Below are 23,901 nucleotides of genomic sequence, written 5' to 3'. Positions count from 1 at the left end.
AATTGTTGTTTTTACAAATGGCGAACTTAACTAAGAAAAAGTATGAAAAACTAAAGAAAACAGTTAAGGGTTGTGGGCTCGATTCTTCCCATCAACCAAGAAGAGAATTTCTGAGCAAAGTCAGTAGTGGTCTGGGTCCTGTCGCCTGACAACCTCTCTCCACTAGGAAGCAGGTGCCGCCCCGGAGGTCAAGGTGTTGAATTCTATTTATTTGGTGTCGCACAACAGCGCCACCCCGCGGAGCGTCCATCTGTCGGATCCGTGCGAGAGCGTTGTGTTTAACTTGAGCGGAAAGATGTAGGTCAGGTCGGTGCGTTTAGGCTTCTTGTACACCGGACAATCGTAGAAAGTGTGACCCGCCTTGCACTTCACCGAGCTCTCCTTGCTGGTTGCGTTCAGCGCGTAGACGTGGGCCACCGGAAGGTTAGCAAATAACACCTGCGAAGTATTACGCATTTAGTTTTTAATGAATACGCTGTTGCTTCCAGGCATTGCTTAACTTGTAAATTGTTCTTCCGACAAGTTTTTAGTTTTTAGACAACGACGCGATAGGTCTGAACTAATTGTTTAATACTGGAGTGCTCTCCCACTTTTAAAATAAATTGCCAATCTTTGAAAACTCAAAAAAATCTTCAAAAAAATGCGAAATAATTTGCCCCTCCTTGAAATCCTAAACCCTACCGTAAAACAAGAGACCCTCTTTTACTTTTAGAATACGACTGACGCAAAACTGCGTCACTTTGTCCGGTTACAAACACTCAAAACAGTATACTATGCATTGGTTTATCCAAATCTTTTATATGGTATTTTGACATGGGGCTTTGCCAACAAATCACAAATAGTCCATTTCGTAGCTCCATGAATCCACTCTATAGTAAAACCCAATCTGATATACATACCGTTGAATTGGCCAAGTTTATGTATTTATTTAATTCAAAGCTATTACCAGATATTTTTCAAACCTATTTTATTGCTACATCTGACATACACGCACACAACACCAGACGCCTTGCAAAGGGGCAATATTACTTACCAAAAATGCTAACAACACGTGGCCAGGAAACACTGATGTATGTAGGTATTAAAGTATGGGATAATATTCCTCCAAATATTAAAAAAAACAAGCTTAATTGGTTTTAAACGTTGGATGAAACAAACGATTTTAGGCAAATACGCTACTTAAAACTAACCTGTGTTTCATGTAAAATTGTGTATGTAAACACTTGACATTGTTTGCAAACAATTATTGCGCGTGGCTTGCTTCGAATTGACCACTCAACTGACCATGGCCGTGGGGAACTCAATTAATTGATTCGCATAACTGATTGCCTGAAACGTATTTTCTTACCTTGTGACTATCTCGTTCCGCATTGTGGTTTAAGTTACTCTCCTAACAATTGGTTGTTCTTTAATCTTCTTTTTATTTTTATTTTTGATATTTCCTATTTTCTTATGTAACGTGAATTTCAGGGGTCAACTGACTCGATAACTATTTTGTGGTTCTTCGTTGATCCTTTGCTACTGTGTTGGCATTTGCAGCAACAAACAAATAAACAGTTATAAATAACTGGTCTCGTTTAGGCTTCTTTATGTAACAAATGGTTTAGTTCCTGTTGATTCGAAACAATAAACGTTATTTTCCAGCTCGAAAAATAATGTTTTAACTTTAATTAACGCATAACCCGGCGTAAAACAGTTTCCGTACAAAGAACACATTCGTCATACTTGACTTTTACTTTTGTTTGTACCTATTCAAGGCTCCACTATAAAACGTAACTGGACATATTCAATCTGCGTTTGTTAGTTTCTATAACGGATGCGGAGTGGAAGTCGGAATAGGGACTCGACAGAGTCGTTTGTTTCGCTGGAGTCGGACGCGGGACTCGAGTAAGACCACGTAAAACTACCCGAGTCCCGAGTTTGGCGTGTGCATTTAAAATAAATATACTCTATAAATCGACAAATTGGATCATTTGTTTTTAATAAAGCAGAGTTTAATCCTGTAATTATGACAGCTGGTCGACTTATAATAATATGCACACCTTTAAACAGTATCGAAATGATATTTAGGCCAAACTATTTCCTATTTTCATTAAAATACACACTTTGTTTCCGGGTTCTGTCAGTCGAATGTTTCTCTTGTCCCACCCTGCGCCGTCAAGAAACAGGCCGTAAATATAAACGCCTTCGTCTGGCGATGACGTCACTTCTTCCTTGGTCATACGAGTGACGTCGTTGTGCAGCACGACGCTGTCGAGTGCCCAGCCCTGGTGGTGTCGAGTGATGTCTTGCCGCATTGCGGTTAAAAATCCCTAAAAGGCAAAATGCAGGTTTGGTCGTTTTCGAAAAATATTTTTATAGTTATAATGACCAAATTTAGTTAGTTTATAATGACGTACGGTATTTAATGCAACCTTTATAAGTTGTGAAGTTTAAGGTTTGTAAGAATTGCATGGTGGGCTCCCATAATAAAACAAGCAACTCCGCAGTAAACTAAGTAAATTGGCAAGCGAATAGAAAAGGCGATATTTCATCTGAAAGATACACGAGTACTCACTTGTGGGTTAAAGAAGCCGGTCATCCAAAACTGATTTGGTTTACCATCGAAAAGCCAGGTTCGAAATTGAGCGTTGCGATCGAGCAGACCACTAAACCAAAACCCAATGCTAGCCGATTCCCACGAAATCTGAACAAAAAAAATAAGATACTTTAAACATTTAGCACATATTGCCTTCATTCAATAAATCCTGGTGACAACCGTTTATATTTGGCCTACATTCATTGGTTAAACTAGTGGTCGGTCGGCAAACTTTTTTGTCGCGGCCTAAGGTACTCTACGTAAAACCACTACGAAAACAGTAGTGGATTTAGGATATTTGATTTTAAGGTTAAATATTACACGGCGCCTTGATGTCCAAAAAAATGCTATGCTATAATGTATACATACTATAAAACGAAGAAGATAGGCGCAAAGCGCGAATTTTTTTCGTTTAGCCTATATATAGTTAAAGTTGGCAAAAAAGGCTCTTAGGACAACATTTGGCACATGGGCTTTTCGAAGCTGAGCTAATTTAAAAATGCTATGCCACACCAAGTTTTAAAAATAAAATGCAATGAATGTACACGGCTATCACGCGGCTCACAACTTAGCTGTTCAAAAGTAACACGATGCCCACTAAAAATGACACTGCGGCCCACATTTTGGCCGCGGCCCACAGTTTGCCGACCACTGTGTTAAACAGAGCAAAACCACACTACGTGTTGCAAACCCACATGTCACACTTCTCAATTTGCTGCTTCTAATAAGATTTGACATTACATTTTGAGAAAGATGAGCAGCATATGGGTCCATTCAAACCAATTGTGCTTATTTCGCATATACCGATGGAATGACCACACTATGCACAAACAGTGCACAAAATGCTTAAGGAGAGATAACGAGGTACCAGATTATAAATCTAAATAAAACGATACAGAAAGAGAGAGTATGGCATAGGCTTAGAAGTCTGTGCTGTGGCAAGATAATAATCATAAATTTCTTGACCAAAATAAAGAATAACTAATTAACTAAATTTGTGACACTAATCCCTTTTTAATCCTTGAGATTGGCACCTAAACAGTACGACAGTTCACAGTAAAACATTAAAACTATAGCCTATATATGTTGTCCATACCAATAATATTAGCTTCATTCGTACGCTTGTTGTTAAACCTCTTTTTTACTATTACAACTGGGAAAGCTTACGCCGCCTGCCACTTTAACCTAAGTCGTAGAATAAAATCTATTTTTTTCAAGTCATGCATGGACAGGGCTTTAAACTAACGAGTTAATTGTTTGCCAGAAATCAAGTGATCTCCTACTAATCACTTGGCAGTTGGCTGGACTAAATAAAACCTTCGATTTGCGTATATGAAGTAATTTGTAAGCGTTCGTCTGTCCTACCAGGCCGCTGCATAGTTTTTAGCTGCAGAATGGTCTTATTTCGGTATTACCAGCCATTCCGCAACCATGAGCAAATGAGGTTTGGATATATTTTTGAAAAAATACGGATTTGCCTAACCTTTCTCGCGTTGATATCATATAGGATTTAAAAAGCGAATTCGATACCTTCTTCCAGGTTGCTGGCACTTGTGCGTCAAAAATGCTGTCGAGGGCGTTTCGCAGTGCTTCGTTCATGATAATGGTGCCCTCTATAGCAAGCTGGAGGTCAGTCAAGGTGGTTCGCACGCACGCGATAACCTTCTGCATGCGATCGACCTGCAACAAAAGAACAATAGGCAATTTCGAACCACTTCGTTTTTTCATTATTACTTCTATCAACCAAGGGGGTCACGAATAATACTAGGACTGATACAACCCCTTTTATCCTTTGTTTTCAAATTCAACCTGCCAACCATCAGAGTTTTGACTCGCAAATTTAGAGAAACGGTCTTCTTTGTCAATAACATTCAGACTACAACGAATGCTTGTAGACGGTTATTGTTTAAGTTAAGTAGATAATCCGGGAATTGATGAGGTCAGTACCGATTATTTTTTCTGATTACGTCGGTACAATTAGTGTTGAAATGACTTAAGTGCACTTAAGTCACTGTTTTCAAATGACTTGGGTGGACTTAAGTCATTTGGGATAACTGATTTGACTTGACTTAAGTTTTTAAGGCAAATGACTTGACAGGGACTTGACTTGTTAATTTTTTTTTAAATACTCGACTTGAACTTTAGTCATTTTAAAAAGACTTGTTTACAACACTGGCACAAATATAACGTTTAAAAATAACGAATACTTCTTGTCGGAGAAAGATGTTGAGAGGATCGCTGATTCCCATCTTGATTATCCGATCCTTCACCTCGTGTGGAAGATAATCGGGAGGAAGCTTCTCCAACATCTCGGAGGCTAGACGCTCGACCACGCTCTCCCGAGTCTCTCCTGCACCTCCACCGGAGTCCTTTGGCTGAATTGCCTGAATCGTGGAGAAAACCTAAAACGGTCATGGGAACGTTATTTCAAATGTGCTCTGTATTCAGTTTTCTTCGTAGTTTCACAGAATACTGCATCCCCATGAAGTTTGGATACACAGAACAGTATAGGACAGTGGTTTTCAAACTGGGGTCCGCGAGACAATATTTTGGGTCCGCGTAGCACCTAACAACAAATCAACACAACGCTCCTGAAGAAAAACATTTTTTGTGCAATAAAATTTTCAGACAACTTGCTTTTCCAAACCAAGCCAAACACAATAATAATAACTATGCCGTACCTATTTGTGGGAAAAAAGAAAGAAAGCAAAATTCAGGCTCGACCTACACTCAAAGTTATATTACACTAACGTAATTCCAACGTGTTTGCGCTCGTCATCACAAGCTACGATTAGTTGTTCATTCACGTGATTGCATGCTTTGAGTTGAATTGTGTATTGTGACGTCATAGTGTTGCTTTATGCTAATGAGAATTACGTTTTCACAGCTTGTTGTGCTGCACAGTCACGGTTTTCAAACTTATCGTGATAGCTTCACTCAGATAAAGTGATTTCGTTACAGTTACTGTACCAACAAGCCTATCTAAGATGGCAAGCGCACCCGTCCTATTTGAAGCCATTATTTTGGGTAGCCTTTATTTTTAAGGGGGCCTTGAGCAATTAAAAATATTGCTAGGGGACCGTTGTGTAATTATTTAAAAAAAAAATTGGGAAACACTGTTATAGGAGTTTGAAAGGTTAAAGGTTAATGTTGTAAATCAGTGGTCGGGAACCGCCGGTCCGGGAGAAGTTTGTTACCGGTCCGTAGCAGGAATGCCAGATTAAAATTTGGATTTAAACCCGAACTGTAGGCAAAAACCAGGGAAAACAAACAATTAAACGTATTTTATTTTCAAGACATTAACTTTCGTTCAAACATACTCCATGTTTGATTGGTATAATACAAAATCACAATTAGTATCAAGCACTCGTGAGGTTTAAAATAATAGTGTTCTGGCTGTGGCTATATGAGCTACATAGCACGTTCGAAAGTCGAAACATAAAAAATGCATATTTTTATTGCAAAATCTAACTCCCAGTACTTTTAATATATTGAAAAACGGGCTAAAATATCATGTTTTTTGAAGTTCAAGCGTGCTTACTCTAAAGTGCAATAGAACAAATTCATGCAAACAATGTTTATAATATAAACAATGTCCAATAAAAACATGGAAAAATTTCAGTTTTAAACCGGTCCGCATTACAACAAAGGTTTCCGACCCCTTTTGTAAGTGATATATGCACTTCTGTCTGTCAACCCCAAAATGGCAATTTTTCTTTGCAAATAACCCAGGTGCTCCATAACAGCTAATAAATGCACTGGCACATACCTGGTTTGCTGTGTTTGTTTGATACGAGATATCGGCATTTGGATGCAGGCCAAAGACCTCGGGCGAATCAACGCCCGGAAGAGCTTCGATTGCTGACCGATAGTCGTCTACATTGGCGCCCCTTGGTATCACGTAGCCCCCTGTTGATATTTGAGTCAATTTTAAATAGCCGGACCCCCAAAAGCGAGAAAACAGGTAAGTAAAATTGGGCTGTGTAAAAAAAATTTTAGACAGTTGGCTATACAAAGTTATTTTAAATAAGTCCGAAAATATAACATATTTTTCAATAACTTTACAAAAAAAAGTTAATTACAAAAAAGATATGCGCACATATACGAAAAATATGATACTTCAAGCAAATAACAGTAAACTAGGAAACCTTTACCTTTTGCGAAGAAAGCAAACTTAATGTCGAACATGTGATCGCCAAACCAGACTTTGCAGAAAGTGTTAAGCAGTCGTTTGTCGTAGTCGTCTGTTACACGGCCGCCGTAATTTACCTCACCAATCATATAGCTGACTGTCTTGAACGACACACCCTGAACATAAATCATAAAACAACTTTAGCGAACTAGGTCGATTTTATGACGAGCCAGTAAGTCAAAATTTATATGTCAGGTCAAAATTTATTTTCGGAATGCCCTTTCGTTAGTAAAAACTTTTATGTCCGCTATTATTAGAGGTAACTGAATTAAGACCAGGAATGTTAAGGGCAGGGATGGCGAACCACTGACCCACCACACATTTTTAATGACCAACTTGTCTCTCTACTAGATCTAGAATTACCGAAATGTTATCAATCATTTTCAGGAAAGGATCAATGTAAAAAATAATTGTTGGTTAGATAGCACTATAGCAGGCGTCGGGAACCTATGGCTCGCAAACCATATATGGCCCGTTTAGTGGCGCCGTATGGCTCTTTTGATGAAAGATTTGCAGCGCCATAAGTAATAATTAGTGAATAATTTGGAATTTATGGTACTGTGTATTTTCTGGTGTGTTGCTGTGTACGCTGTTTGGCGCTGTTATGTCCCTTTGATGTGACGTCACGGAAAATTTCTAAAACTTTTTAGCATGCAGTTTTGCAGAAATCGCAAAAACACGGCTAACCAAAAACTTCCGGCCTGAGCCGTAAGATATTAATCACTTCCGCAATTTATCTCTCATACTGCAAACATTTTATCAGTTCGTCGCCAGTCAATACACATAACGACTGTGGCTTGCCGGCTCGCACAAAACCAGCCAACAAAAACTTCGTGGACTTGTATTCAGAATCCGACATCCCCATTGTTAGAAGAAAGGTTAATTGATAAAAATCAAGAGACATTAATGCAGTGGTTCTCAACCTGGGGGTCGCAAGGGGTTGTCTAGGGGGGGTCGCCATGTGGAATTCCATAAAGAAAATAATTAAGAATTAGGCAATATGTACTAAAAGTTTAGCACTATAGAAGAAGCAAAAGCAATTATTATTTTCGTGTGATTTTTGCTGCAGTGGACCTGACGCGTTTATGACGTCACCATTACAATTTTCAATTAATGAATCAAACGTAGTTTCAGTCTAACAATGTCTAATACAAATAAATGAACGCTTAAAGTTTGAGCGATTGACCTAAAATTTGGGACGATAAACTGCTATAAATTGAATTAAAACGATAAATTGTCCTAATTTTAACTGCTGTGCCCGACGGTTTGTAAATCATTAGGACAGTAAGCTTTCTGTCCTAATTAGGCCTAATTTATTTGAAACATTGTGGGATGAAGTAAAACCACGGGATCACGAGACCTCCAAACTTTGTTTATACCAACTTTAACAATGTAAATACGAGTTTAATGCGTATTTCTACACTCTGGGCAGCACAAAAGCGTCAGGTCAGGTGCAATATAGGGCGCTCTAGTTCCAAATTGAAATCTAGGCCAAGTTACATTAAATTTGTGCTAGTTTTACAATAGGTTACAGGCAAAGTATTTCTATTTTTCAGCGGCATCATACATTTTTACATAGCCTTTTCCAAAACATCCACAGAATTTCAGTAATAAATTTTGGTGTTGCAATTTTGGCAAGAGGAAATAGAATTTACAGACAGCTTTACTATTGCACTGCTGTTAACGACTATCCACTCACCAAGAACAGTTACCACCATTGATTCCCTTTGGTCTCGCACTATAGGTGCATGCTAAATATTATTTGACCATACCAACAATGTCCAAATCCTCAACCAAGCATCTGTCAACCCGGGCTCAAACCGTAACTTTAGCTTGTTATATCACATTTTAGCCAAATTTTAATAAAATCCTAGACTATATTTTTTCCTTATTTGAATTGTGCCAATGTGTTTTTTATTTACTCAGGTTTATGTTGCATACAATATGATTGGGGGTCGCGCAAGTTATCGAAAACTTAAAAGGGGTCCCGAGAACAAAAAGGTTGAGAACCACTGCATTAATGAGACTCATTATCAAACGACTTTTACAGATTCTTGCTTGCAGAAAAATCAAAGCTATCAATTCTCAGCATGATAGCAAATAAAGCTGCACGCGGCCACGATCGCTTTCCTAACTTTACTGTATTTTTTTCCTTTTTTAACAGACATATTGGGAAATTTTCGGCGCTTCGCGCGATTACGTTTGTAGGAATTTCTAATATCCAAACAGCCTTATTCTTTCAACAGAACCCTGTAATCAAAGTTTCGCAAAATAAGCTAATTCATTTGCATAGCATTTGTTCTGTTCCTTAAATGAAATCAAATAAACGGCCCTGCCTAATTTACTATTTTTTGCCAACCTACAACTAGATGTTAAAAAAGTATTATAGGTCTCTAATGGAAATACAATCACAAATATTTAGCTTATATGGCTCCCTTATCTAAAAAGGTCCCCGACCCCTGCACTATCGGCTACTGTTTAAATTAGGGCTCCCAGTCTGTAAGTCGTGCAAAAGTGTCTTAGGGGTGATGAGTAGGCCAGCATTAACTGCACTTCAACAAATACGTGCAGAAAAGCAAACAACTATTTTGTTTATCGCTGTAAAACGTAAAGGGTGGCGATCCTTTAAGAAAATTGAGAGCTCGTAGACTAAAAATTTTGAAAAACCTGGTTAAACCATGATGAAAAGCTTTCTGCTGAACTCCTCCAAATCCATAAAAAAACACTGAAGCATTTGTTAACTATTTAGGTTCTTACTATTCGTGGAAATCCGATTTGGAAATCGTCCAAAACCTTAAATTACTAACCCAAGTAATAACACTTAAAACGACGCAACAGCAAAGTTTCGCGTAAAATTAGCATATACTTCAATATATGAACGATTTGTGTATTTTGTAAGAATTAAGGTCGTGTTTGTGACCGGCGCGATAAAAAGGTTCGCCATCCCTGGTTTAGGGGCTTGAGACGATTCAGGACTGTAAATACTTAAATTAGAAATTAAGGAATAAAAATTAAGTTAAGGAATTTTATTTTTAGTATTCGCGGAAAGTCTCGCTTTAATGGGTAATAAACACATATATAATATTCCAGGCTTATACACGTTAGTTAGGAGAATATATTACCTTTTTAGGGTCGATATCATCGAGATGATTTTGTATGAACTGAACGCTGGCTGTAAAGTCAGATTGATTGAATTCGTAGGGAATGTTCCAACCCAGAGGTCCGAACTTCCTGCGCTCTTGCACCACAGAGTGAAGGAAAGCCGTAGTATACAGTAGAGGGCGCCACTGGGGCATGTTTGTTATTTCAAGCTAAAAAAATAGATTATACGTTATTTATACAGTACCAATCAATCCATCAATTAATCCGGTGGTCGGCAAACTGTGGGCCGCGGCCCAAATGTGGGCCGCAGAGTCATTTGTAGTGGGCCGCGAGTTAATTTTGAATAGCTTATAGTGTTATAATGTAGTTATGGGCCGCACGATAGTCGTACAATCATTGCACTTTATTTTAAAAGTTGGTGCGGCAAATAATTTTTAAATTGGCTCAGCTTGGAAAGGCCCAAGTGCCAAATGTGGTCCTGGGAGCCTGTCGAACTAGATTTTTTGCCAAGTTAATGTGTATTGAATTAAAAAAAAATTGTTTGTATATTCTTCGTTTTATAGTATGTTTTACATTATGGTATGGCAGTGTTTTGGGCACCAAGGCGTCGTGTCATAATTCACCTTAAAATATCCTGAATCCGCCCGCCACTTTTTCGTAGTGGTTTTACTTTACGTAGTGGGCCTTTAATAGCTCTGAAAAGAGTACTTTGGGCCGCGACAAAAAAAGTTTAAATCAATACCCCCACAAAAATCAAATCTGATAAAAACAGCCCAGAAAGTAAGTCAATATTCGGGCTAATTGCGTATTAAGAAATCGAGAAATTGCTTTTGACCTACCTGTTCTTGTGTTACCCCGGCATAAGTTCGTTTTAATCCCGCCTTCATGCCCTGCGGTGGCTCGTTGGTAAACTTTGTCGACATTTGCAGGAGCGTGATGGGAAACTTGGGGTTCAACTCGGTCGTGATAAATATTCTCATTGACGCGTGAGCGTTGGTCATGCCGTGAAGCTAAAATAGGACTTTTATTGTCGATTTTCGTTGCTTGAGAAATAATTTAAAAACACATGTTTGGCGCTCGGTAATGTTAATAGTACAAAAAGAGATACATCTTTGTCAAGTGTGCTACAAATTAAATAAATAAAAAACATTAAAGCAAAACATAATTTTTATAAATGCCCTATGTCGTTTGTTAACGCAGTGAAAACAGTGGAATCATTAAAGAAATCAGAAAAATTATTCGATACTGTTCTCACCGTTTCAAGAAGTTCCTCCATAAACATGAGTCCGAGGTGGCAGTTTTGAAAAAGCACCCAACCTCCTTCCAGCATGGCTTGCTGCAACAATCTTCGCGCATGTACTTCCTGACCTTGACCCATCGATATTGACTGGCACTCTGTAAAATACCAATTGCCAGTTGAATAAACAATAAAACTCAAAGTTTAAAACCCGAGTAAAACCAGGATCAGACATTTTTTAAAGGGGATATATATATTTCGCCTACGCTGGCATCGTTAGTTCCTATGAGTAAAGTAAAATACATATACATAGTAATAATAATAAAAAATATAATAAAATTAATAACAAAGTCAAAAACATACGAAATCAGTATAGATTAAGCAAAAAGTTAGGCGAGAATGTCACCACATATTTTGCGTTTAGTAAAAACGTCGAAACAGACTGGTTGGTCTTCACCAGGTTACCACATCGTCTTTATTTACTTATGGCCTTTTTCTTGGCGAGTTTTTCGATCTGATCTGTTGGGTCGGAACCCATGGAGAGGAGGCACACCATGGGAGTCGTGTTGTTACTCTCTTCGTACATTTCCTCCAGGTCCAATGTTACTCCCTCAGCAAACTGAAGTAAAATTATACTGAAATAGCATTTTACATAAATAAGCTGTTTAATGTTTAATGGCCTGCCTCTATGCTCGGACGAATTTTTTTAGAACAACTTAAGTATATATAACGTACAACCAGCTGAATGATTTTAATTTGTAATTAAAATACATTCCTATTTGTTATTTAGTTAAATATTAAGTAATTTAAAAAGTGTTTCTTGGATCTCTTACATCAAAATACGCAGGTAAAAGATAATTACGTTAGATTAACAGAATGTGTCACAATATTTGTAACCACAATTTTAAACCAATTTCTTTAAGTGTCCCATCTATTGTGTAATTTAGTACTGTATAATATGCAGAAATTGACATGTAACTTTTGCAGGTATGAGTTTTTTGCAAGATATAAGTTAAGGAAATTATAGTCTTTTCATCCCAATTATGGGGCCCTTTTGAGGGAAATATCAAGTCGACTATGTAAAGACACTCAATTGATATATATTTTGCCATATAAAACAGTCATCATCAGTTTATGTACGAAAAACAAACATGTATAAAAACACCAAAACGTTATTAAAATGTAAAAATATTTAAGACCGCATTTAAAATTTTGAGCACCTGCAAAGTTCAGAGACAAAAAACAACAACATAGCAAATGAAAACTAGCAAAACGGGGAAAAAATCAACTTATAAACATTTTTCTAAACGGTATTGGAAATGTAGTGCACATGCACAGGTGCATTTTAGCTATTGACGGCCACATTACAAAGTCTTTATTTTTTTTACTGCCCCTAGTAGGGATATCCGATAATATTGGACCTGTGTCGATCCCAAGAGGTCGTATTGGTACATGTCCGACATAACGGCGGCATTGGGTCGATCCAAACTAACTATTAAGCAGCGTTCTCATACAAACAAGAGATGACAGCTGAAGTGAAGTTAAAAATGCGTTTGTTTTACATTAAGATGGCAAAATGTTTCTTGAGAAGAAGAATTGACACATTGCGTCCACCAAATGATTAGCACTATTGACTTTAAAAGAATGGCTGTACCGAAACTATGAATGGCTGTACCGAAACTATAAGAAGTTAGCATATATTACAATAAATGGCCCTCTTTGTTTGCATGTTGTAAGTAATCTACGTGAAGTTTAGCAAAAAAACATAGTTTACCCTTTTCCCAAGCGAATCGAGGATGTAGTATCGTGCCATGGCCATTGTACGGTCCGGACACCAGCTTCGAATAAGCAGAAACTTGCGAAATACATCCAAAGACTTAGAATATCCATCTGGAATATCGCATTCCTCGGGCGCCTCTTGGTCGAACCACGACTTCCAAGCTCTGAAAAACATAAATTAGCATAAATTGAGCGCTGTATTTACTAATATTTTTGTTTTGTGATACTAATCAAGTTTGTATTAAAAATTGCAATTCGAAAACATTGTCAATTGTTTGAGTCTACAAAATGGTTATGAGACAAAAGTTACATATCAACGGGAATATGCCAAAACTTAAAAAAAAATATTTTCTGTGTTCATATCATGTACCTCCCATATCAAATTGCGTCTTGTAAGACATTCTATGTTAGTTTACCAGAAGAGTATTCTTTCTCTTAATTAGAGTATTTTCGTATAGATAAAAACGTCTAAACGTATAGACAGATAGTAAGTGACCCACTTGAAAAACCTGTTTTAAAGTATCAAACTATTATAAAGTACATTATTAAAGTTCGCACTTATCATTCGCCGGCACTTGAGCCACAATCTGCTTAAATTGAGGTAAACTTGTGAGTCGGACGAGGTTAAGCCATGTCACATCTAATATCCACTTCTTTGGTTTTGGCTCACACGAGTTCAAATTCAGGGCTGCTCCACCTGCGTTAAATTAAATTTTCCCCTATACGTTATGTAAAGGCATAATAAAATGCCTTATGTGTATTAGGCATAAAATGTGTATTATATAAAAGAGTTATTTCAAATCGCCTAACATACAAACTAAATACAAACAAGATTTTTACAGAAAAAAAACTTATATTTAAAGAATAGTTAAATATCGTGAGTTTTCGAAAAATCACGACACAGTTTTTCGTTGTTTGAATACGCACCTTTTATAAGTACATCAAATTCATTTGGTGACAGTCGTGACGCCTGCAGGTCTATCTTTAGTGCGAGTAGCAAGGTGAAGATATATTTGTGTTCCTCGTACAGACCCCTTGCAGTGTAGCAGAACACCGCGTAAGTAAGGTAATCGATGATGTTTCCAATCCGCCTAGCGGGGATCGGAGAACCGGCAGATCTAGTTAAAAAAAGAAATAAAATTTATTTTATTGGCGCCCTATAGTGGCAGGTATACTGTGTCATAGCAAAGTATTTTTCACCAAGCTTTGGTCATATTATAAAAAGCGACCGATTTTTGTCCAAAGTAAACTGTGTTAGAGCAAAGGCACTAACGTTATTTAGCTGGTTTAAAGTTTACATAATTGAGGTTTTACTCGAAACAAATTTAACGGATGTGAGTCAGATATAAAGGAAACATTATACTTTTGACAAATGGCCTGACACCATATGCACCTTATTTGCTTAAACCAGGGATGTCCAACCTGCGTGATATTTACGTGCGGCCTACCACTTATTCTCACTTTCAGTAGCCTTTATTAAAAGCAATTGTTCCGACTATCATCAAAACGTATAGAACGCGTAGTATTTGATATAGGCCTAATCTTGTATTTTTTCTGAGACTATAATCGAGTCTAATGTTGCATTTCAACATCCATCGAACACTTTGTGCACCAATCATTGCTAAGCAAAATGAGTGTTTTTCTAAATGTGTGTTTTTGCGGACCGTATTAAGGAAATATATCAGCCCAAACATGTAAACTCAGTTTTTCGCGCTTCGCCATAATAAAAAAAATATAAGGTCGAGATTACTTGCAAAGTCTTTCATATTTGCGCACGAGTTTACTCTAGAGGAGCGGGTGTTTATAAGTTAAGTTGTTTTATGACGTCACTATATGACGTAAATTATGACGTCACCCCTTTTAATTTGAGAGGTTTTGCGGCCTATCGAAATTTTTAAAGTGGCAATGCGGCCCATTCTGCTAAAAGGTTGGACATCCCTGACTTAAACGATCATTAACAAGTTTAAACAAGGCTGAAAATGCGATAAAAACACGATTTCGACTGATCGTGTAATAAAAACATTTACCCAAACACACATAACTATAATAAATAAGTTAATCTCTGAGTAAATTAACGACAGCTGACAAACACCATTAAAGAAATTACCTCTGTATACTGTGGTCGAAAACTTCGAGGAATTGCGCCAGCGAGGTTTGGTACATGACGTTTACCAGGCTCATCTCTGTGATAAGGAAGTAGAGAATGGATCCCCGAGATGCAACAGGTCTGTATTCCTCGCGAGCTGTACTGATCTTCTGCTCCGTCTCCTCCGCTACCTCCAATTTCTCGCTAACCTCTTCCGCTGTTGCCTTGGTTACCTGACAGAGGGAAATTAATTTTGCTTACCTAAGATTTGGTAATGTTAGTAGCTTGAGTATTTGAAGTCAAATTAAATTTTTTAACAGATGTCCGTCTAACAAAACAATTACACTCATTGACAGGCAAATCCAAAAACTTAAAATCCAAATCTAGACTTTTTAGGTATATTTATAAGGTAAAAAATGTAATGAGGTCCGCAATTAAAATATGATTTTTAAAGTTTTTAGCGATATCATAGTCTAAATAAAGCAAACGTATTTTTTACTCTACATCTTATTAAAAAAAACAAAAAAAAGCAAAGTGGTAGTTGTTTGGATAACTTAATAGACAATGGTATATCGAGAATAGCACAATTATAATAAAAAAGACTTGAAATTGTCAAGAAAATCATGCTGATTTACACTATGGTAAAGCTTTTTTTTAAATGGATGCAAATGACTTTACCTGGAGCACTTGTATAAGACTGTGGTCTTCTACCAGGGATCCCTTGGTGGAGGTAAGACGCAGCAAAAGATTGTCCTCCAGCTCCTGCATCTTTCTCTTGTTCTTTGTAACGTCCTCCAGGAGTGCAATCCTCTCCGATTCGAGCTCCTAATTTATTTTTGCCCGGACCAATATTCGGTTTAATATCTTGATTTTACTTTTTTTCAGTAGGGTAGACAAATAGGTAGATGGCAGCTAATAACATAGTCCCAAACACCTAGGGCGCAGACTTGGACAACTAGATAATTCTAGTTTTCTAATTCATTGAATTAGAGCAAAATGCGGCTAATTCTAATTCTAATCAAATTCAGATTTTAGCAAAAATGCTACTTTACTTTTTAGTCTCAGTTTAAACACAGAATTTCAATTATAATTTTTTAGTTGGAACAACTTGCATGTATTTTTACAGTCTAAAAAGCATAAAAAGGCAAAAAAATTACCACACGCGTAATTGCCGATTCACGTTCTTGAAATAAATTGCTATTAAATTAAATTGGTTGTAAATAATTAAGTGTGATTTTAGTTGAAATTTCATATTTTAGGAATTCGGTAATTCTAATTCTAATCTAATTTGAGAAAACTCAAAACGATCTAATTTTAATTCTAATCTAATTTAGAAAAAAAATGTTCTGATTCTAATTATAATCCAATTTAAAAAGCTAAAATAAATCTAGATGTCCGAGTCTGCTAGGGCGATTAGTTGTTGGTTTAAAAAAAAGCAAAAATTGTCAAAATTATTTCAAGTCAAAATCGTTTACAAAACGTACATACGTAGTTTACAAAATTAACAAAAACTGTGGTGAGCTATTAGAAATTCTCGTTCAGTTTACTATTTTATCACATTTAGTTTTTAATTGAATTCAACAACATTTAACGAAATTATATCTTCATTAGAGCAATATACGATATACGTAAGCTTGCAGAATTCACTACGATTTAGTAATTTGCGTAAAGTTTGGTTCATTGGGTTAAGCTCGAACTTCGTTTTTGCTTCCGATAATAATTCGTTTTTGCTTTAGATAATAATTTTGTCAGAAAAACGTTTTTAGATCAAATTTTCTCATTTTTAGGTCAAAAAATAATCGTCCTTTACATAACATAACCTTATTGAACCCTAAAAGCATAAATATAAAAATATGAGGTACCTGCTTCTCGGAGCAAATTACTCTTGCGAGCAGTTGGTCCTCCAGGCCCTTAATGGTAACAGTAAAGTCGACAATCGAAGTTCGGGCGCTTACTTCTGGCGTGTAAGCCGGGTTTGCCAGCTTGGAGCTCAAGAACAAAGCGAAACCTTCCATAACGTCAGTTTCCTTGTCACCCAGCTTGACCTGTAGTTACGTTTTACATTTCAACAAAACAGCCGCAGAGAAAATTTCATCTCTATAATGCAAAAAAAAAACCGCTACTCAATTTGAACAATTTCTAACATCCCTATATAGCCTGTCACACTTTTTACCGCAAGTTTACCGTTTTAATTACACAGCGGTTCTTAACCTGTCGGTAGCACTAATTTCGGCAAAGAAATTAAATGCTCCTGTGCAACAGAAAAGCTTTTTCAGTTTCGTTTGATAAGTTTTTTAAACGCAAATTTGTGTCATCTAATTGTTGTTTGTAAAAAAATTGATTGTAGGTACTAATTTTATACCATAAAAAAAACTTTAGTACAGTCCGTTATAAAAAAAAGTTATTTCAAAATAAAAAAAAAATTACAAGAGGGAATTTTAGCTTCACGTGACTCTTGGATCACCACAGAAGTCACTCATAATTACCAGACAAAAAAACAGTAATATAACCCGATATCGGGCATTGGTGCCAAATCAATAAAAAAGAAGACGTAATTCTATATAATCTACAGTTCCAAATTTCTAGGATAACAATATCTAAATGGGCTCTACAAAAATTTCGTTAACTCCTGGAATGGCACCACAAACGTTAACCTTAAACGTTGATCCCGACTTAATGAAGTTTTTCTCCAGTACGTTGTCCAGCACTGGGTCGATCTCTTCGCCTATATCCTCGATCAATAGAGGCCTTCCAAGAGAAAGAGAGTCTTCGAGGTGCGTTCGAAAGTATTTGTGGTTCAACGTTGAAACCTAAAATACGCCAAAAGGGCAAGTTGAGGTTAAAGGTGGGGTTTTACATGACCATCATCAGTCGCAAACTAACTGAAAATGAAATATACGCGCATAAAGCAAAGGCGGGTTGAATTTCTGGTAGACTACGAAAACAAAAGCATACTTATTTTGCAGTTTAAAGCAGGAGTCACTAAGCTATGATGCGCACAGTAAATTTTTCGGTACGCGGCACATTGCTTTAATGAAGATAAACCAATCACGGAAGTTTTTGGATGCAAGTCCAAACTTAAGTTTAATAAAATTTAAATCTGTACAAAAAAAGCTCGCTACAGTTTTTGTTTGTTATGTTTCCTACATTTAACGATATTTAATCTAATAAATTCGATAAAAAATTTTATATCCAGCCAGCGATTTGCATGCCTTACAATTGCTTAGCCTTATATAAAACCCCCGTGTATTTAAGGGGACGCTAACATCGCACAATTAATTTTATTATCTTATTACGCATAGGACATTGTCCATGTTTAGTGAATTTTTTTTTTTCGGTTCTGGGATCCGTATAAAAAAGGACTTATAATCACAGTTAATATAGGTGTAAGCCAATTGACCTGTAAATTGTTATCCTTCTCTCGGTTTTTAATCCAGGTCTTTCCTTGTGTTTGAGGATCAATAAGAAGAGGATAGCGACTAGCCTTTGTCACGATAATGCCATTCTGCACCGATAGACCGTCGCTTGGCAGACCCTAAAATATTCAGTTTTACAAAGAAAACTGGTTATTTTAATAACATATTTTACTTGACACAGTTACACATTTCTGGTCAACAGAGTACTTATTTTAACTGTGTATTTCATAAAAGTTTAAAATTAATGGTGCTCCACGTTGAAGTTTAGATAAAGAATACTTGTAAAGTATACTGTCGGTTTCAAAATACCCTGATTGTTGTTTGTTTAATACAGGCTATCAAAGTAAATAAAAAACACAGTTATTTTTAACACATCTCAAAATAGTTGGGTTTTTGTTAAGTAAGCAGCTACCTGCAAGTTCCATTCGTTTATAGTGTTAGAATCAACCAACATTCCTGTAACATCCAGACTCTAAATATAAAAAAATGAACTTTAGGTATTTTTTAAGAACTAATAAAATACTTTTATTTAACTATTTTTTCACCAATTTAAACTAAAACACTCGAGCCTTGTGTGAAAAGGTCAATACACAAAAAAATTAATTAAATATTTTATCAGTGGAAACAAAAAGTAAAAATAGCAAATCCTATCATAATTATCCTGTGTCAAAACATTTGTCGATGTCACCAGGAAATTAATAAAACGCTGACAAAAATACTTTATAAAGTTGCTAGTTTAGCTCAATGAATGTAACAAAGTCGTGAACAAACAGTTATAACACTACAAAAAATGTCAAAGCTTATTTACTTCAGTGAATGGAATCTTGCTCTTGCGCATTTCTTTCTTCCAGTTTTCCATCAGAAGATTTCTAAACTCCTGCTTAAAGGGCCCCGAGTAAGAAAGGAACCCACAGCATAAAAGCACGTCCCCAACCAGACGCGTAATTTCCTGTTAAATAAAAAACTTGTAACATCAATTTTTTTACCACCTTTGGAAATTAGATACTTTATTGGTCGTACAACATCTTGCTTAAACAACGTTTTTTCCCGGTTTTTCTTTTAGAATATCGGTTGGAATTAAACGCAAGTTTACTTAATCTTTAAGAAATAATAAGTTACGCTTTGTTATTTCACTATGTGAAGCAGACGTACAGCTGTGTAAATGTAAATTAGACCTGTCAATTGGTCAATATTTTCAAAACGCCTAAATAAAGTCATAAATTGCAGTAAATGATTTGGTCCAACTGACTTCTTAATAAATTATGTCATATCAAGATCAATTTCGAGGTTTAAATGCATTTTGAAGTTTGTAGCAACTACCGAATATGGGTGGCGTCATGATGACGTATTAAACACGAGTTTCCGCTATTTTGAGGAGATCCTGGAACCTTTCTCGTTATGAATAAGCCCGAAACTTAAATTTACTTGAAAAACACAGACGTTTGCAGGCAGACGCTACGACCTACTTACACCGTAACCTAAAAAGTATGCGGTATTTAAACAATTATACAAAATTTTAAACGAAAAATTAATATGAGATGTAATCCGCAAGAAATAGGTATTTTGAAAACTTAAAAAATGGTAAAATTACTATTTGTTAAATCTATTTTAACAATGATTCAAATACATTCTGACTTGAGGGCCTCTTTATAAAAAAAATATTTTTTATCTAGTTGTAAACAAATATGTATTTATTGGAAGATAAAAAGTTTCTCAGCTTGTTTTCTAAAAAAGATTACTTTACCTTTTGTCCACAGAAAAAGCCCGTGAATAGATACAGATGGGCAAGTAAACGATGGCTGATGAGGAGACTAAATGAATTTCAAATGTTAAATGATGTTGTTGTGAACAGGTATTACAATGACAATGAATGGAAAATATTACTATATATTTGATTTCTGGGTAGAAAAAAATAAAGTTTTACAAATTATTACACAACTAAAATATATAATAATGGTGTTTTGCAATTACAAAGTTAGAAAGACATTTGTTAAGTTGCTACATGAGTGAAAAGTCGCCTAGTTATGTTGTGTGTACTTTTAGTTTTATTATTTCAAACTAAATAAATTTTAAAGTAACCTGTTGAAATCGTTTACTGGCTTCAGTCCATCTTACGCGTTCACCGCCCAATCCCCCAATAAGAGCCTTTGCGTTGTTCATTTTCTGCTTACATGCCTCTGCGTCGTCAATGAGATCCTAAAGGATATTAAAATAAACTTAACTCTGTTTTTGTACAAGTAAAAGCTTTTTTATTATGATTTAAATCAGGGCTGCCGAGTCGGAATCGGACTCAAGTAATACCACGTAAAACTACGCGAGCCCTGAGTCCGAAATGCCCAGTGCCAAATTTAAAAACTGATATGGCCGCCAACGGGAAATTGTAAAAATGGATGGCGAATTACACGACCCTTTAAGTGCTAAATATCCACGTTATTTTAGTTACGTAAATAAGCGGAATACACGCTGTAGAGTCAGGGCTGGACTCGGGACTCGACGAAATCGCACATTTGAACGGAGGCGGAATCGGGTTATTTTTAACTCCGCAGCCCTGATTTAAATCGTAAACCTTGACAGACTAAACTATTAGATAATTATATATAATGTTATTTTATAATCTACGGCCGGTCAACGATAAAAAGACACCAAATTGATTATATTACGAACTGGAATGTAAAACCGACACCGAAATCTGAAGTTTTTTACGTGTAACAAATATTGCGTGTTTTGTAGTTATGTGTGAAATGAACTTTCAAACAAATATTTTAAATTTGATATATGTACTTTAGGGTATAAGAAATCAAACAGAGATATCGGCCACCATAAAAACGTTTGCGCAACAGTACATTTTACAATACCTATATTGCAGTACCTGCTTACAGTATATCATTGATTACAAGATGCTAGGCAGTAACAAATATAACGACTTAACACCTGTTTAGACTTCATGGCTGCATCGTAGGTCGCCTGAACTCCATCCAATTCTGCTTGTTTTTCGTCGAGTGTTTTTTGAGCGCTGCCAAGATCATCCATAGCAACGCCCAGTCTTCTTTCTTGTATCACTAAGTTTGCCTGAGTATAGCAAGAACAGGTAAAATACACCGAACATTTTTAACATACAAGCAGTTGCCAATCATATTATTATAAATTCATTTGTGGCTAATTGTAGATGTTTTGTAAAGTTGACGAAAGTGTTTTTGTGTAATGTGAAACGAGTTGTCCGGCGGTACTATAGGATAATACATAAACTATAGGTATTTTTCACATAGCAATTATCCTTTGCCGCTCGATGGTTTAACTTTACGCGACACATTGCTATTTATAGGTCTCCTTGTTGTCAACGTTGTTTTCCACTTTCTTGCCCATGTGTCCTTAACTTTAGTTAATATACACTTCATTTTGCTATTGAATATGTTCTGCTTAAAAATGACCTTTAGTGGCAAAACTTCCTTGTTGATTCCGTAAAAGTACGCCATCGCTTCCGTCCAGGCCAGCAAACCTGCTACGTTGCCACAAACTTTCTTAGCCGACTCGAGTGTGTAATCTTCCTGGTTTAGATAAGGCTCAAGTAGGTCCACTGTTTCTCCAGTAATCGTGTCCTACAAATAGGTTAAATACGTTTTCAAAGTGTCCTAAACGTAGCGCGATAAAGTAGTAACGTGAAGAACTTCACAAATTTAGTTTATTTTGTGAAGTTTAAGTTTGGAAGGTATTAATTTCAATACAAAAGACACTTGGGAAAAATGTTACGGATTCGTGCAAAGCTGTAAAACGCCTTTATATAGTTTCCCAAACCTTATTTTCGAAGGGCGATGAGACGCATCACGTATTGGGCTTAAACGATTTGATCAAAACGGGCTTTAACATAGTAAAAAACATACTTGCAATAGGCACGTGCGCGCAATTTTTTGCATATACGTAGTTTTAAAATAGGTGTAAAAGTTGCCTTTTGGAAATCCAGCAAGTTGGGAAGGAATTTTGAGTCGTTCATGAGCTTGAGAGCTTCGCTCCATGAAGGTTTGCAGCAAGGTCGTTCTGGATCCGGTTCCACTTTGTTTATTTTTCTCTAAATTATCAAGCAGAATGAATAATAGATATTTTAGTACTTTAGATATTTTACGTACTTATGTATATGTCAAAAAACAATCGTTAAACTTTATTATAATAACCGAGAGGCATTAAACAAATTCAATTAAGGTATTCAATGAAACATGTACAGTTGCACACAGATTGACAACTGTGATCTGGTCTTTCTAAAGATACTTATTGACCAACGATAACTTTTTACGTATCATTAGTACGCCGAAAAGCGATTGCACACTAGCCGTCTGTCAAATCAATGATGCAAGCAGGAAAAAACAACTAGCGTGCAGTGAGGTTCGAACTCACGACCTCCTGCTTGCATCATTGATCGACAGTTCTGTGAGTCTGCAATGGCCTTTCGGTGTGTCATTTGATGTATATTATAAAGGTATTTCTATTAAAAACCGAAAAAATATGATACATGCGGGTGGCGATTAGAGATTCGCTAACTACTGAAAACATATACTATGTTTTTGAGACGCTACATACCCGGAAGAGAATGATGGCGCAATCCATAATTCTCATAATCAAGTGTGGTGGTTTGCCGAGTTTTCGAACAGTTGCTATGTCAGCGGGTTTTATTGTCTATTCAAAAAAGTGTACAGTTGTTACATTCAAACTAAACATAATATTTGTCGTGCGTTTATAATATAAATACAAGTAGAAGTAAGCATACAATCGCAATTATTTTAGTATAGTAAAAAACAGCACTCAAAACACAATTTAATATATACTCAGAAAGCGTGGTCGTCAAAGCTTTGTAGTGGAAAACGTTTGGCGCGGATAACAAAACAGCAGTCAAACATGTTAACCTTAGTGCTTTGCCTAGAGCATGTACGTGTCTCGTTTGTCCTTCATTTGAGACGCGCCTGTGTTAGTGGTAACATCTACTCTGTTGCGGTGTAAGTTAAGTTTTATATTTATTCTGTGTTTATTGCTATTAGTGTTGATAACTTTGTGTGATTCTATTTGAATAAGGATCTAAGGTTTTGTAACCATCGTTGTGTTTATTGTTTGTAAACTGATAAAGACTTTAGTGGACATCAACTTTCAAAACAGTTTGTTTACCAATTAATTTTTGTTTCTTAAAATATAAGCGCTAAATGCATTTTTTTCATTCAACGTGGCGAACAAATATGTAGTTTCTAAGAAGAGATGTTTTGATTGATTGGTGTAACTTTTATGTTTGCATGAAATGTTGAAACTATTTTAAACTTAGACAGCGATTAATGAACAAAATGTCCAACCATTCCAAATAGCTATATGATTGCAAAATGATACCAGTTAACAAGAACTTCACAAACTTGTAATGCAGCTTCAGCTTTTTCCAACGCTGGTTTAGCTGCAAGTAACTTCTTTTCGGCGACCGCCTTGTCAGCATGAATAACGTCGGCAACACCTTGAGCTTTATCCTTTACTTTTTGAACCTGT

General features: G+C 36.3%; 1 protein-coding gene across 1 annotated transcript in view; it reads right to left on the bottom strand.

The window, feature by feature from the left end:
* Positions 1–207: 207 nt before the first annotated feature.
* Positions 208–23,901, bottom strand: part of LOC146145146 (dynein axonemal heavy chain 8-like) — a 68,345-nt gene continuing 44,651 nt past the window's right edge. Inside the window, exons 63-89 of the mRNA XM_083390492.1 lie at positions 23,775–23,897; positions 22,960–23,055; positions 22,334–22,453; positions 21,819–21,986; positions 21,322–21,459; positions 20,470–20,586; positions 19,199–19,339; positions 18,803–18,862; positions 18,375–18,509; positions 17,629–17,784; positions 16,837–17,019; positions 15,653–15,799; positions 14,996–15,207; positions 13,816–14,006; positions 13,447–13,585; positions 12,884–13,052; positions 11,593–11,728; positions 11,128–11,267; positions 10,712–10,882; positions 9,893–10,081; positions 6,733–6,886; positions 6,348–6,487; positions 4,786–4,980; positions 4,109–4,258; positions 2,558–2,686; positions 2,106–2,312; positions 208–438 (exon numbers count right to left, since the gene is read on the bottom strand). Coding sequence (XP_083246618.1) covers positions 208–438; positions 2,106–2,312; positions 2,558–2,686; positions 4,109–4,258; positions 4,786–4,980; positions 6,348–6,487; positions 6,733–6,886; positions 9,893–10,081; positions 10,712–10,882; positions 11,128–11,267; positions 11,593–11,728; positions 12,884–13,052; positions 13,447–13,585; positions 13,816–14,006; positions 14,996–15,207; positions 15,653–15,799; positions 16,837–17,019; positions 17,629–17,784; positions 18,375–18,509; positions 18,803–18,862; positions 19,199–19,339; positions 20,470–20,586; positions 21,322–21,459; positions 21,819–21,986; positions 22,334–22,453; positions 22,960–23,055; positions 23,775–23,897 — 4,137 coding nt within the window. The remainder of the gene's footprint in view (positions 439–2,105; positions 2,313–2,557; positions 2,687–4,108; positions 4,259–4,785; positions 4,981–6,347; positions 6,488–6,732; positions 6,887–9,892; positions 10,082–10,711; positions 10,883–11,127; positions 11,268–11,592; positions 11,729–12,883; positions 13,053–13,446; positions 13,586–13,815; positions 14,007–14,995; positions 15,208–15,652; positions 15,800–16,836; positions 17,020–17,628; positions 17,785–18,374; positions 18,510–18,802; positions 18,863–19,198; positions 19,340–20,469; positions 20,587–21,321; positions 21,460–21,818; positions 21,987–22,333; positions 22,454–22,959; positions 23,056–23,774; positions 23,898–23,901) is intronic.

This window comes from Ascidiella aspersa, chromosome 5 (assembly GCF_963924565.1).
Source record: "Ascidiella aspersa chromosome 5, kaAscAspe10.2, whole genome shotgun sequence".
Taxonomy (NCBI): Eukaryota; Metazoa; Chordata; class Ascidiacea; order Phlebobranchia; family Ascidiidae; genus Ascidiella; species Ascidiella aspersa.
The sequence above is the reverse complement of the archived record's forward strand: the minus strand, read 5'-3'. Positions and strand labels throughout refer to the sequence as shown.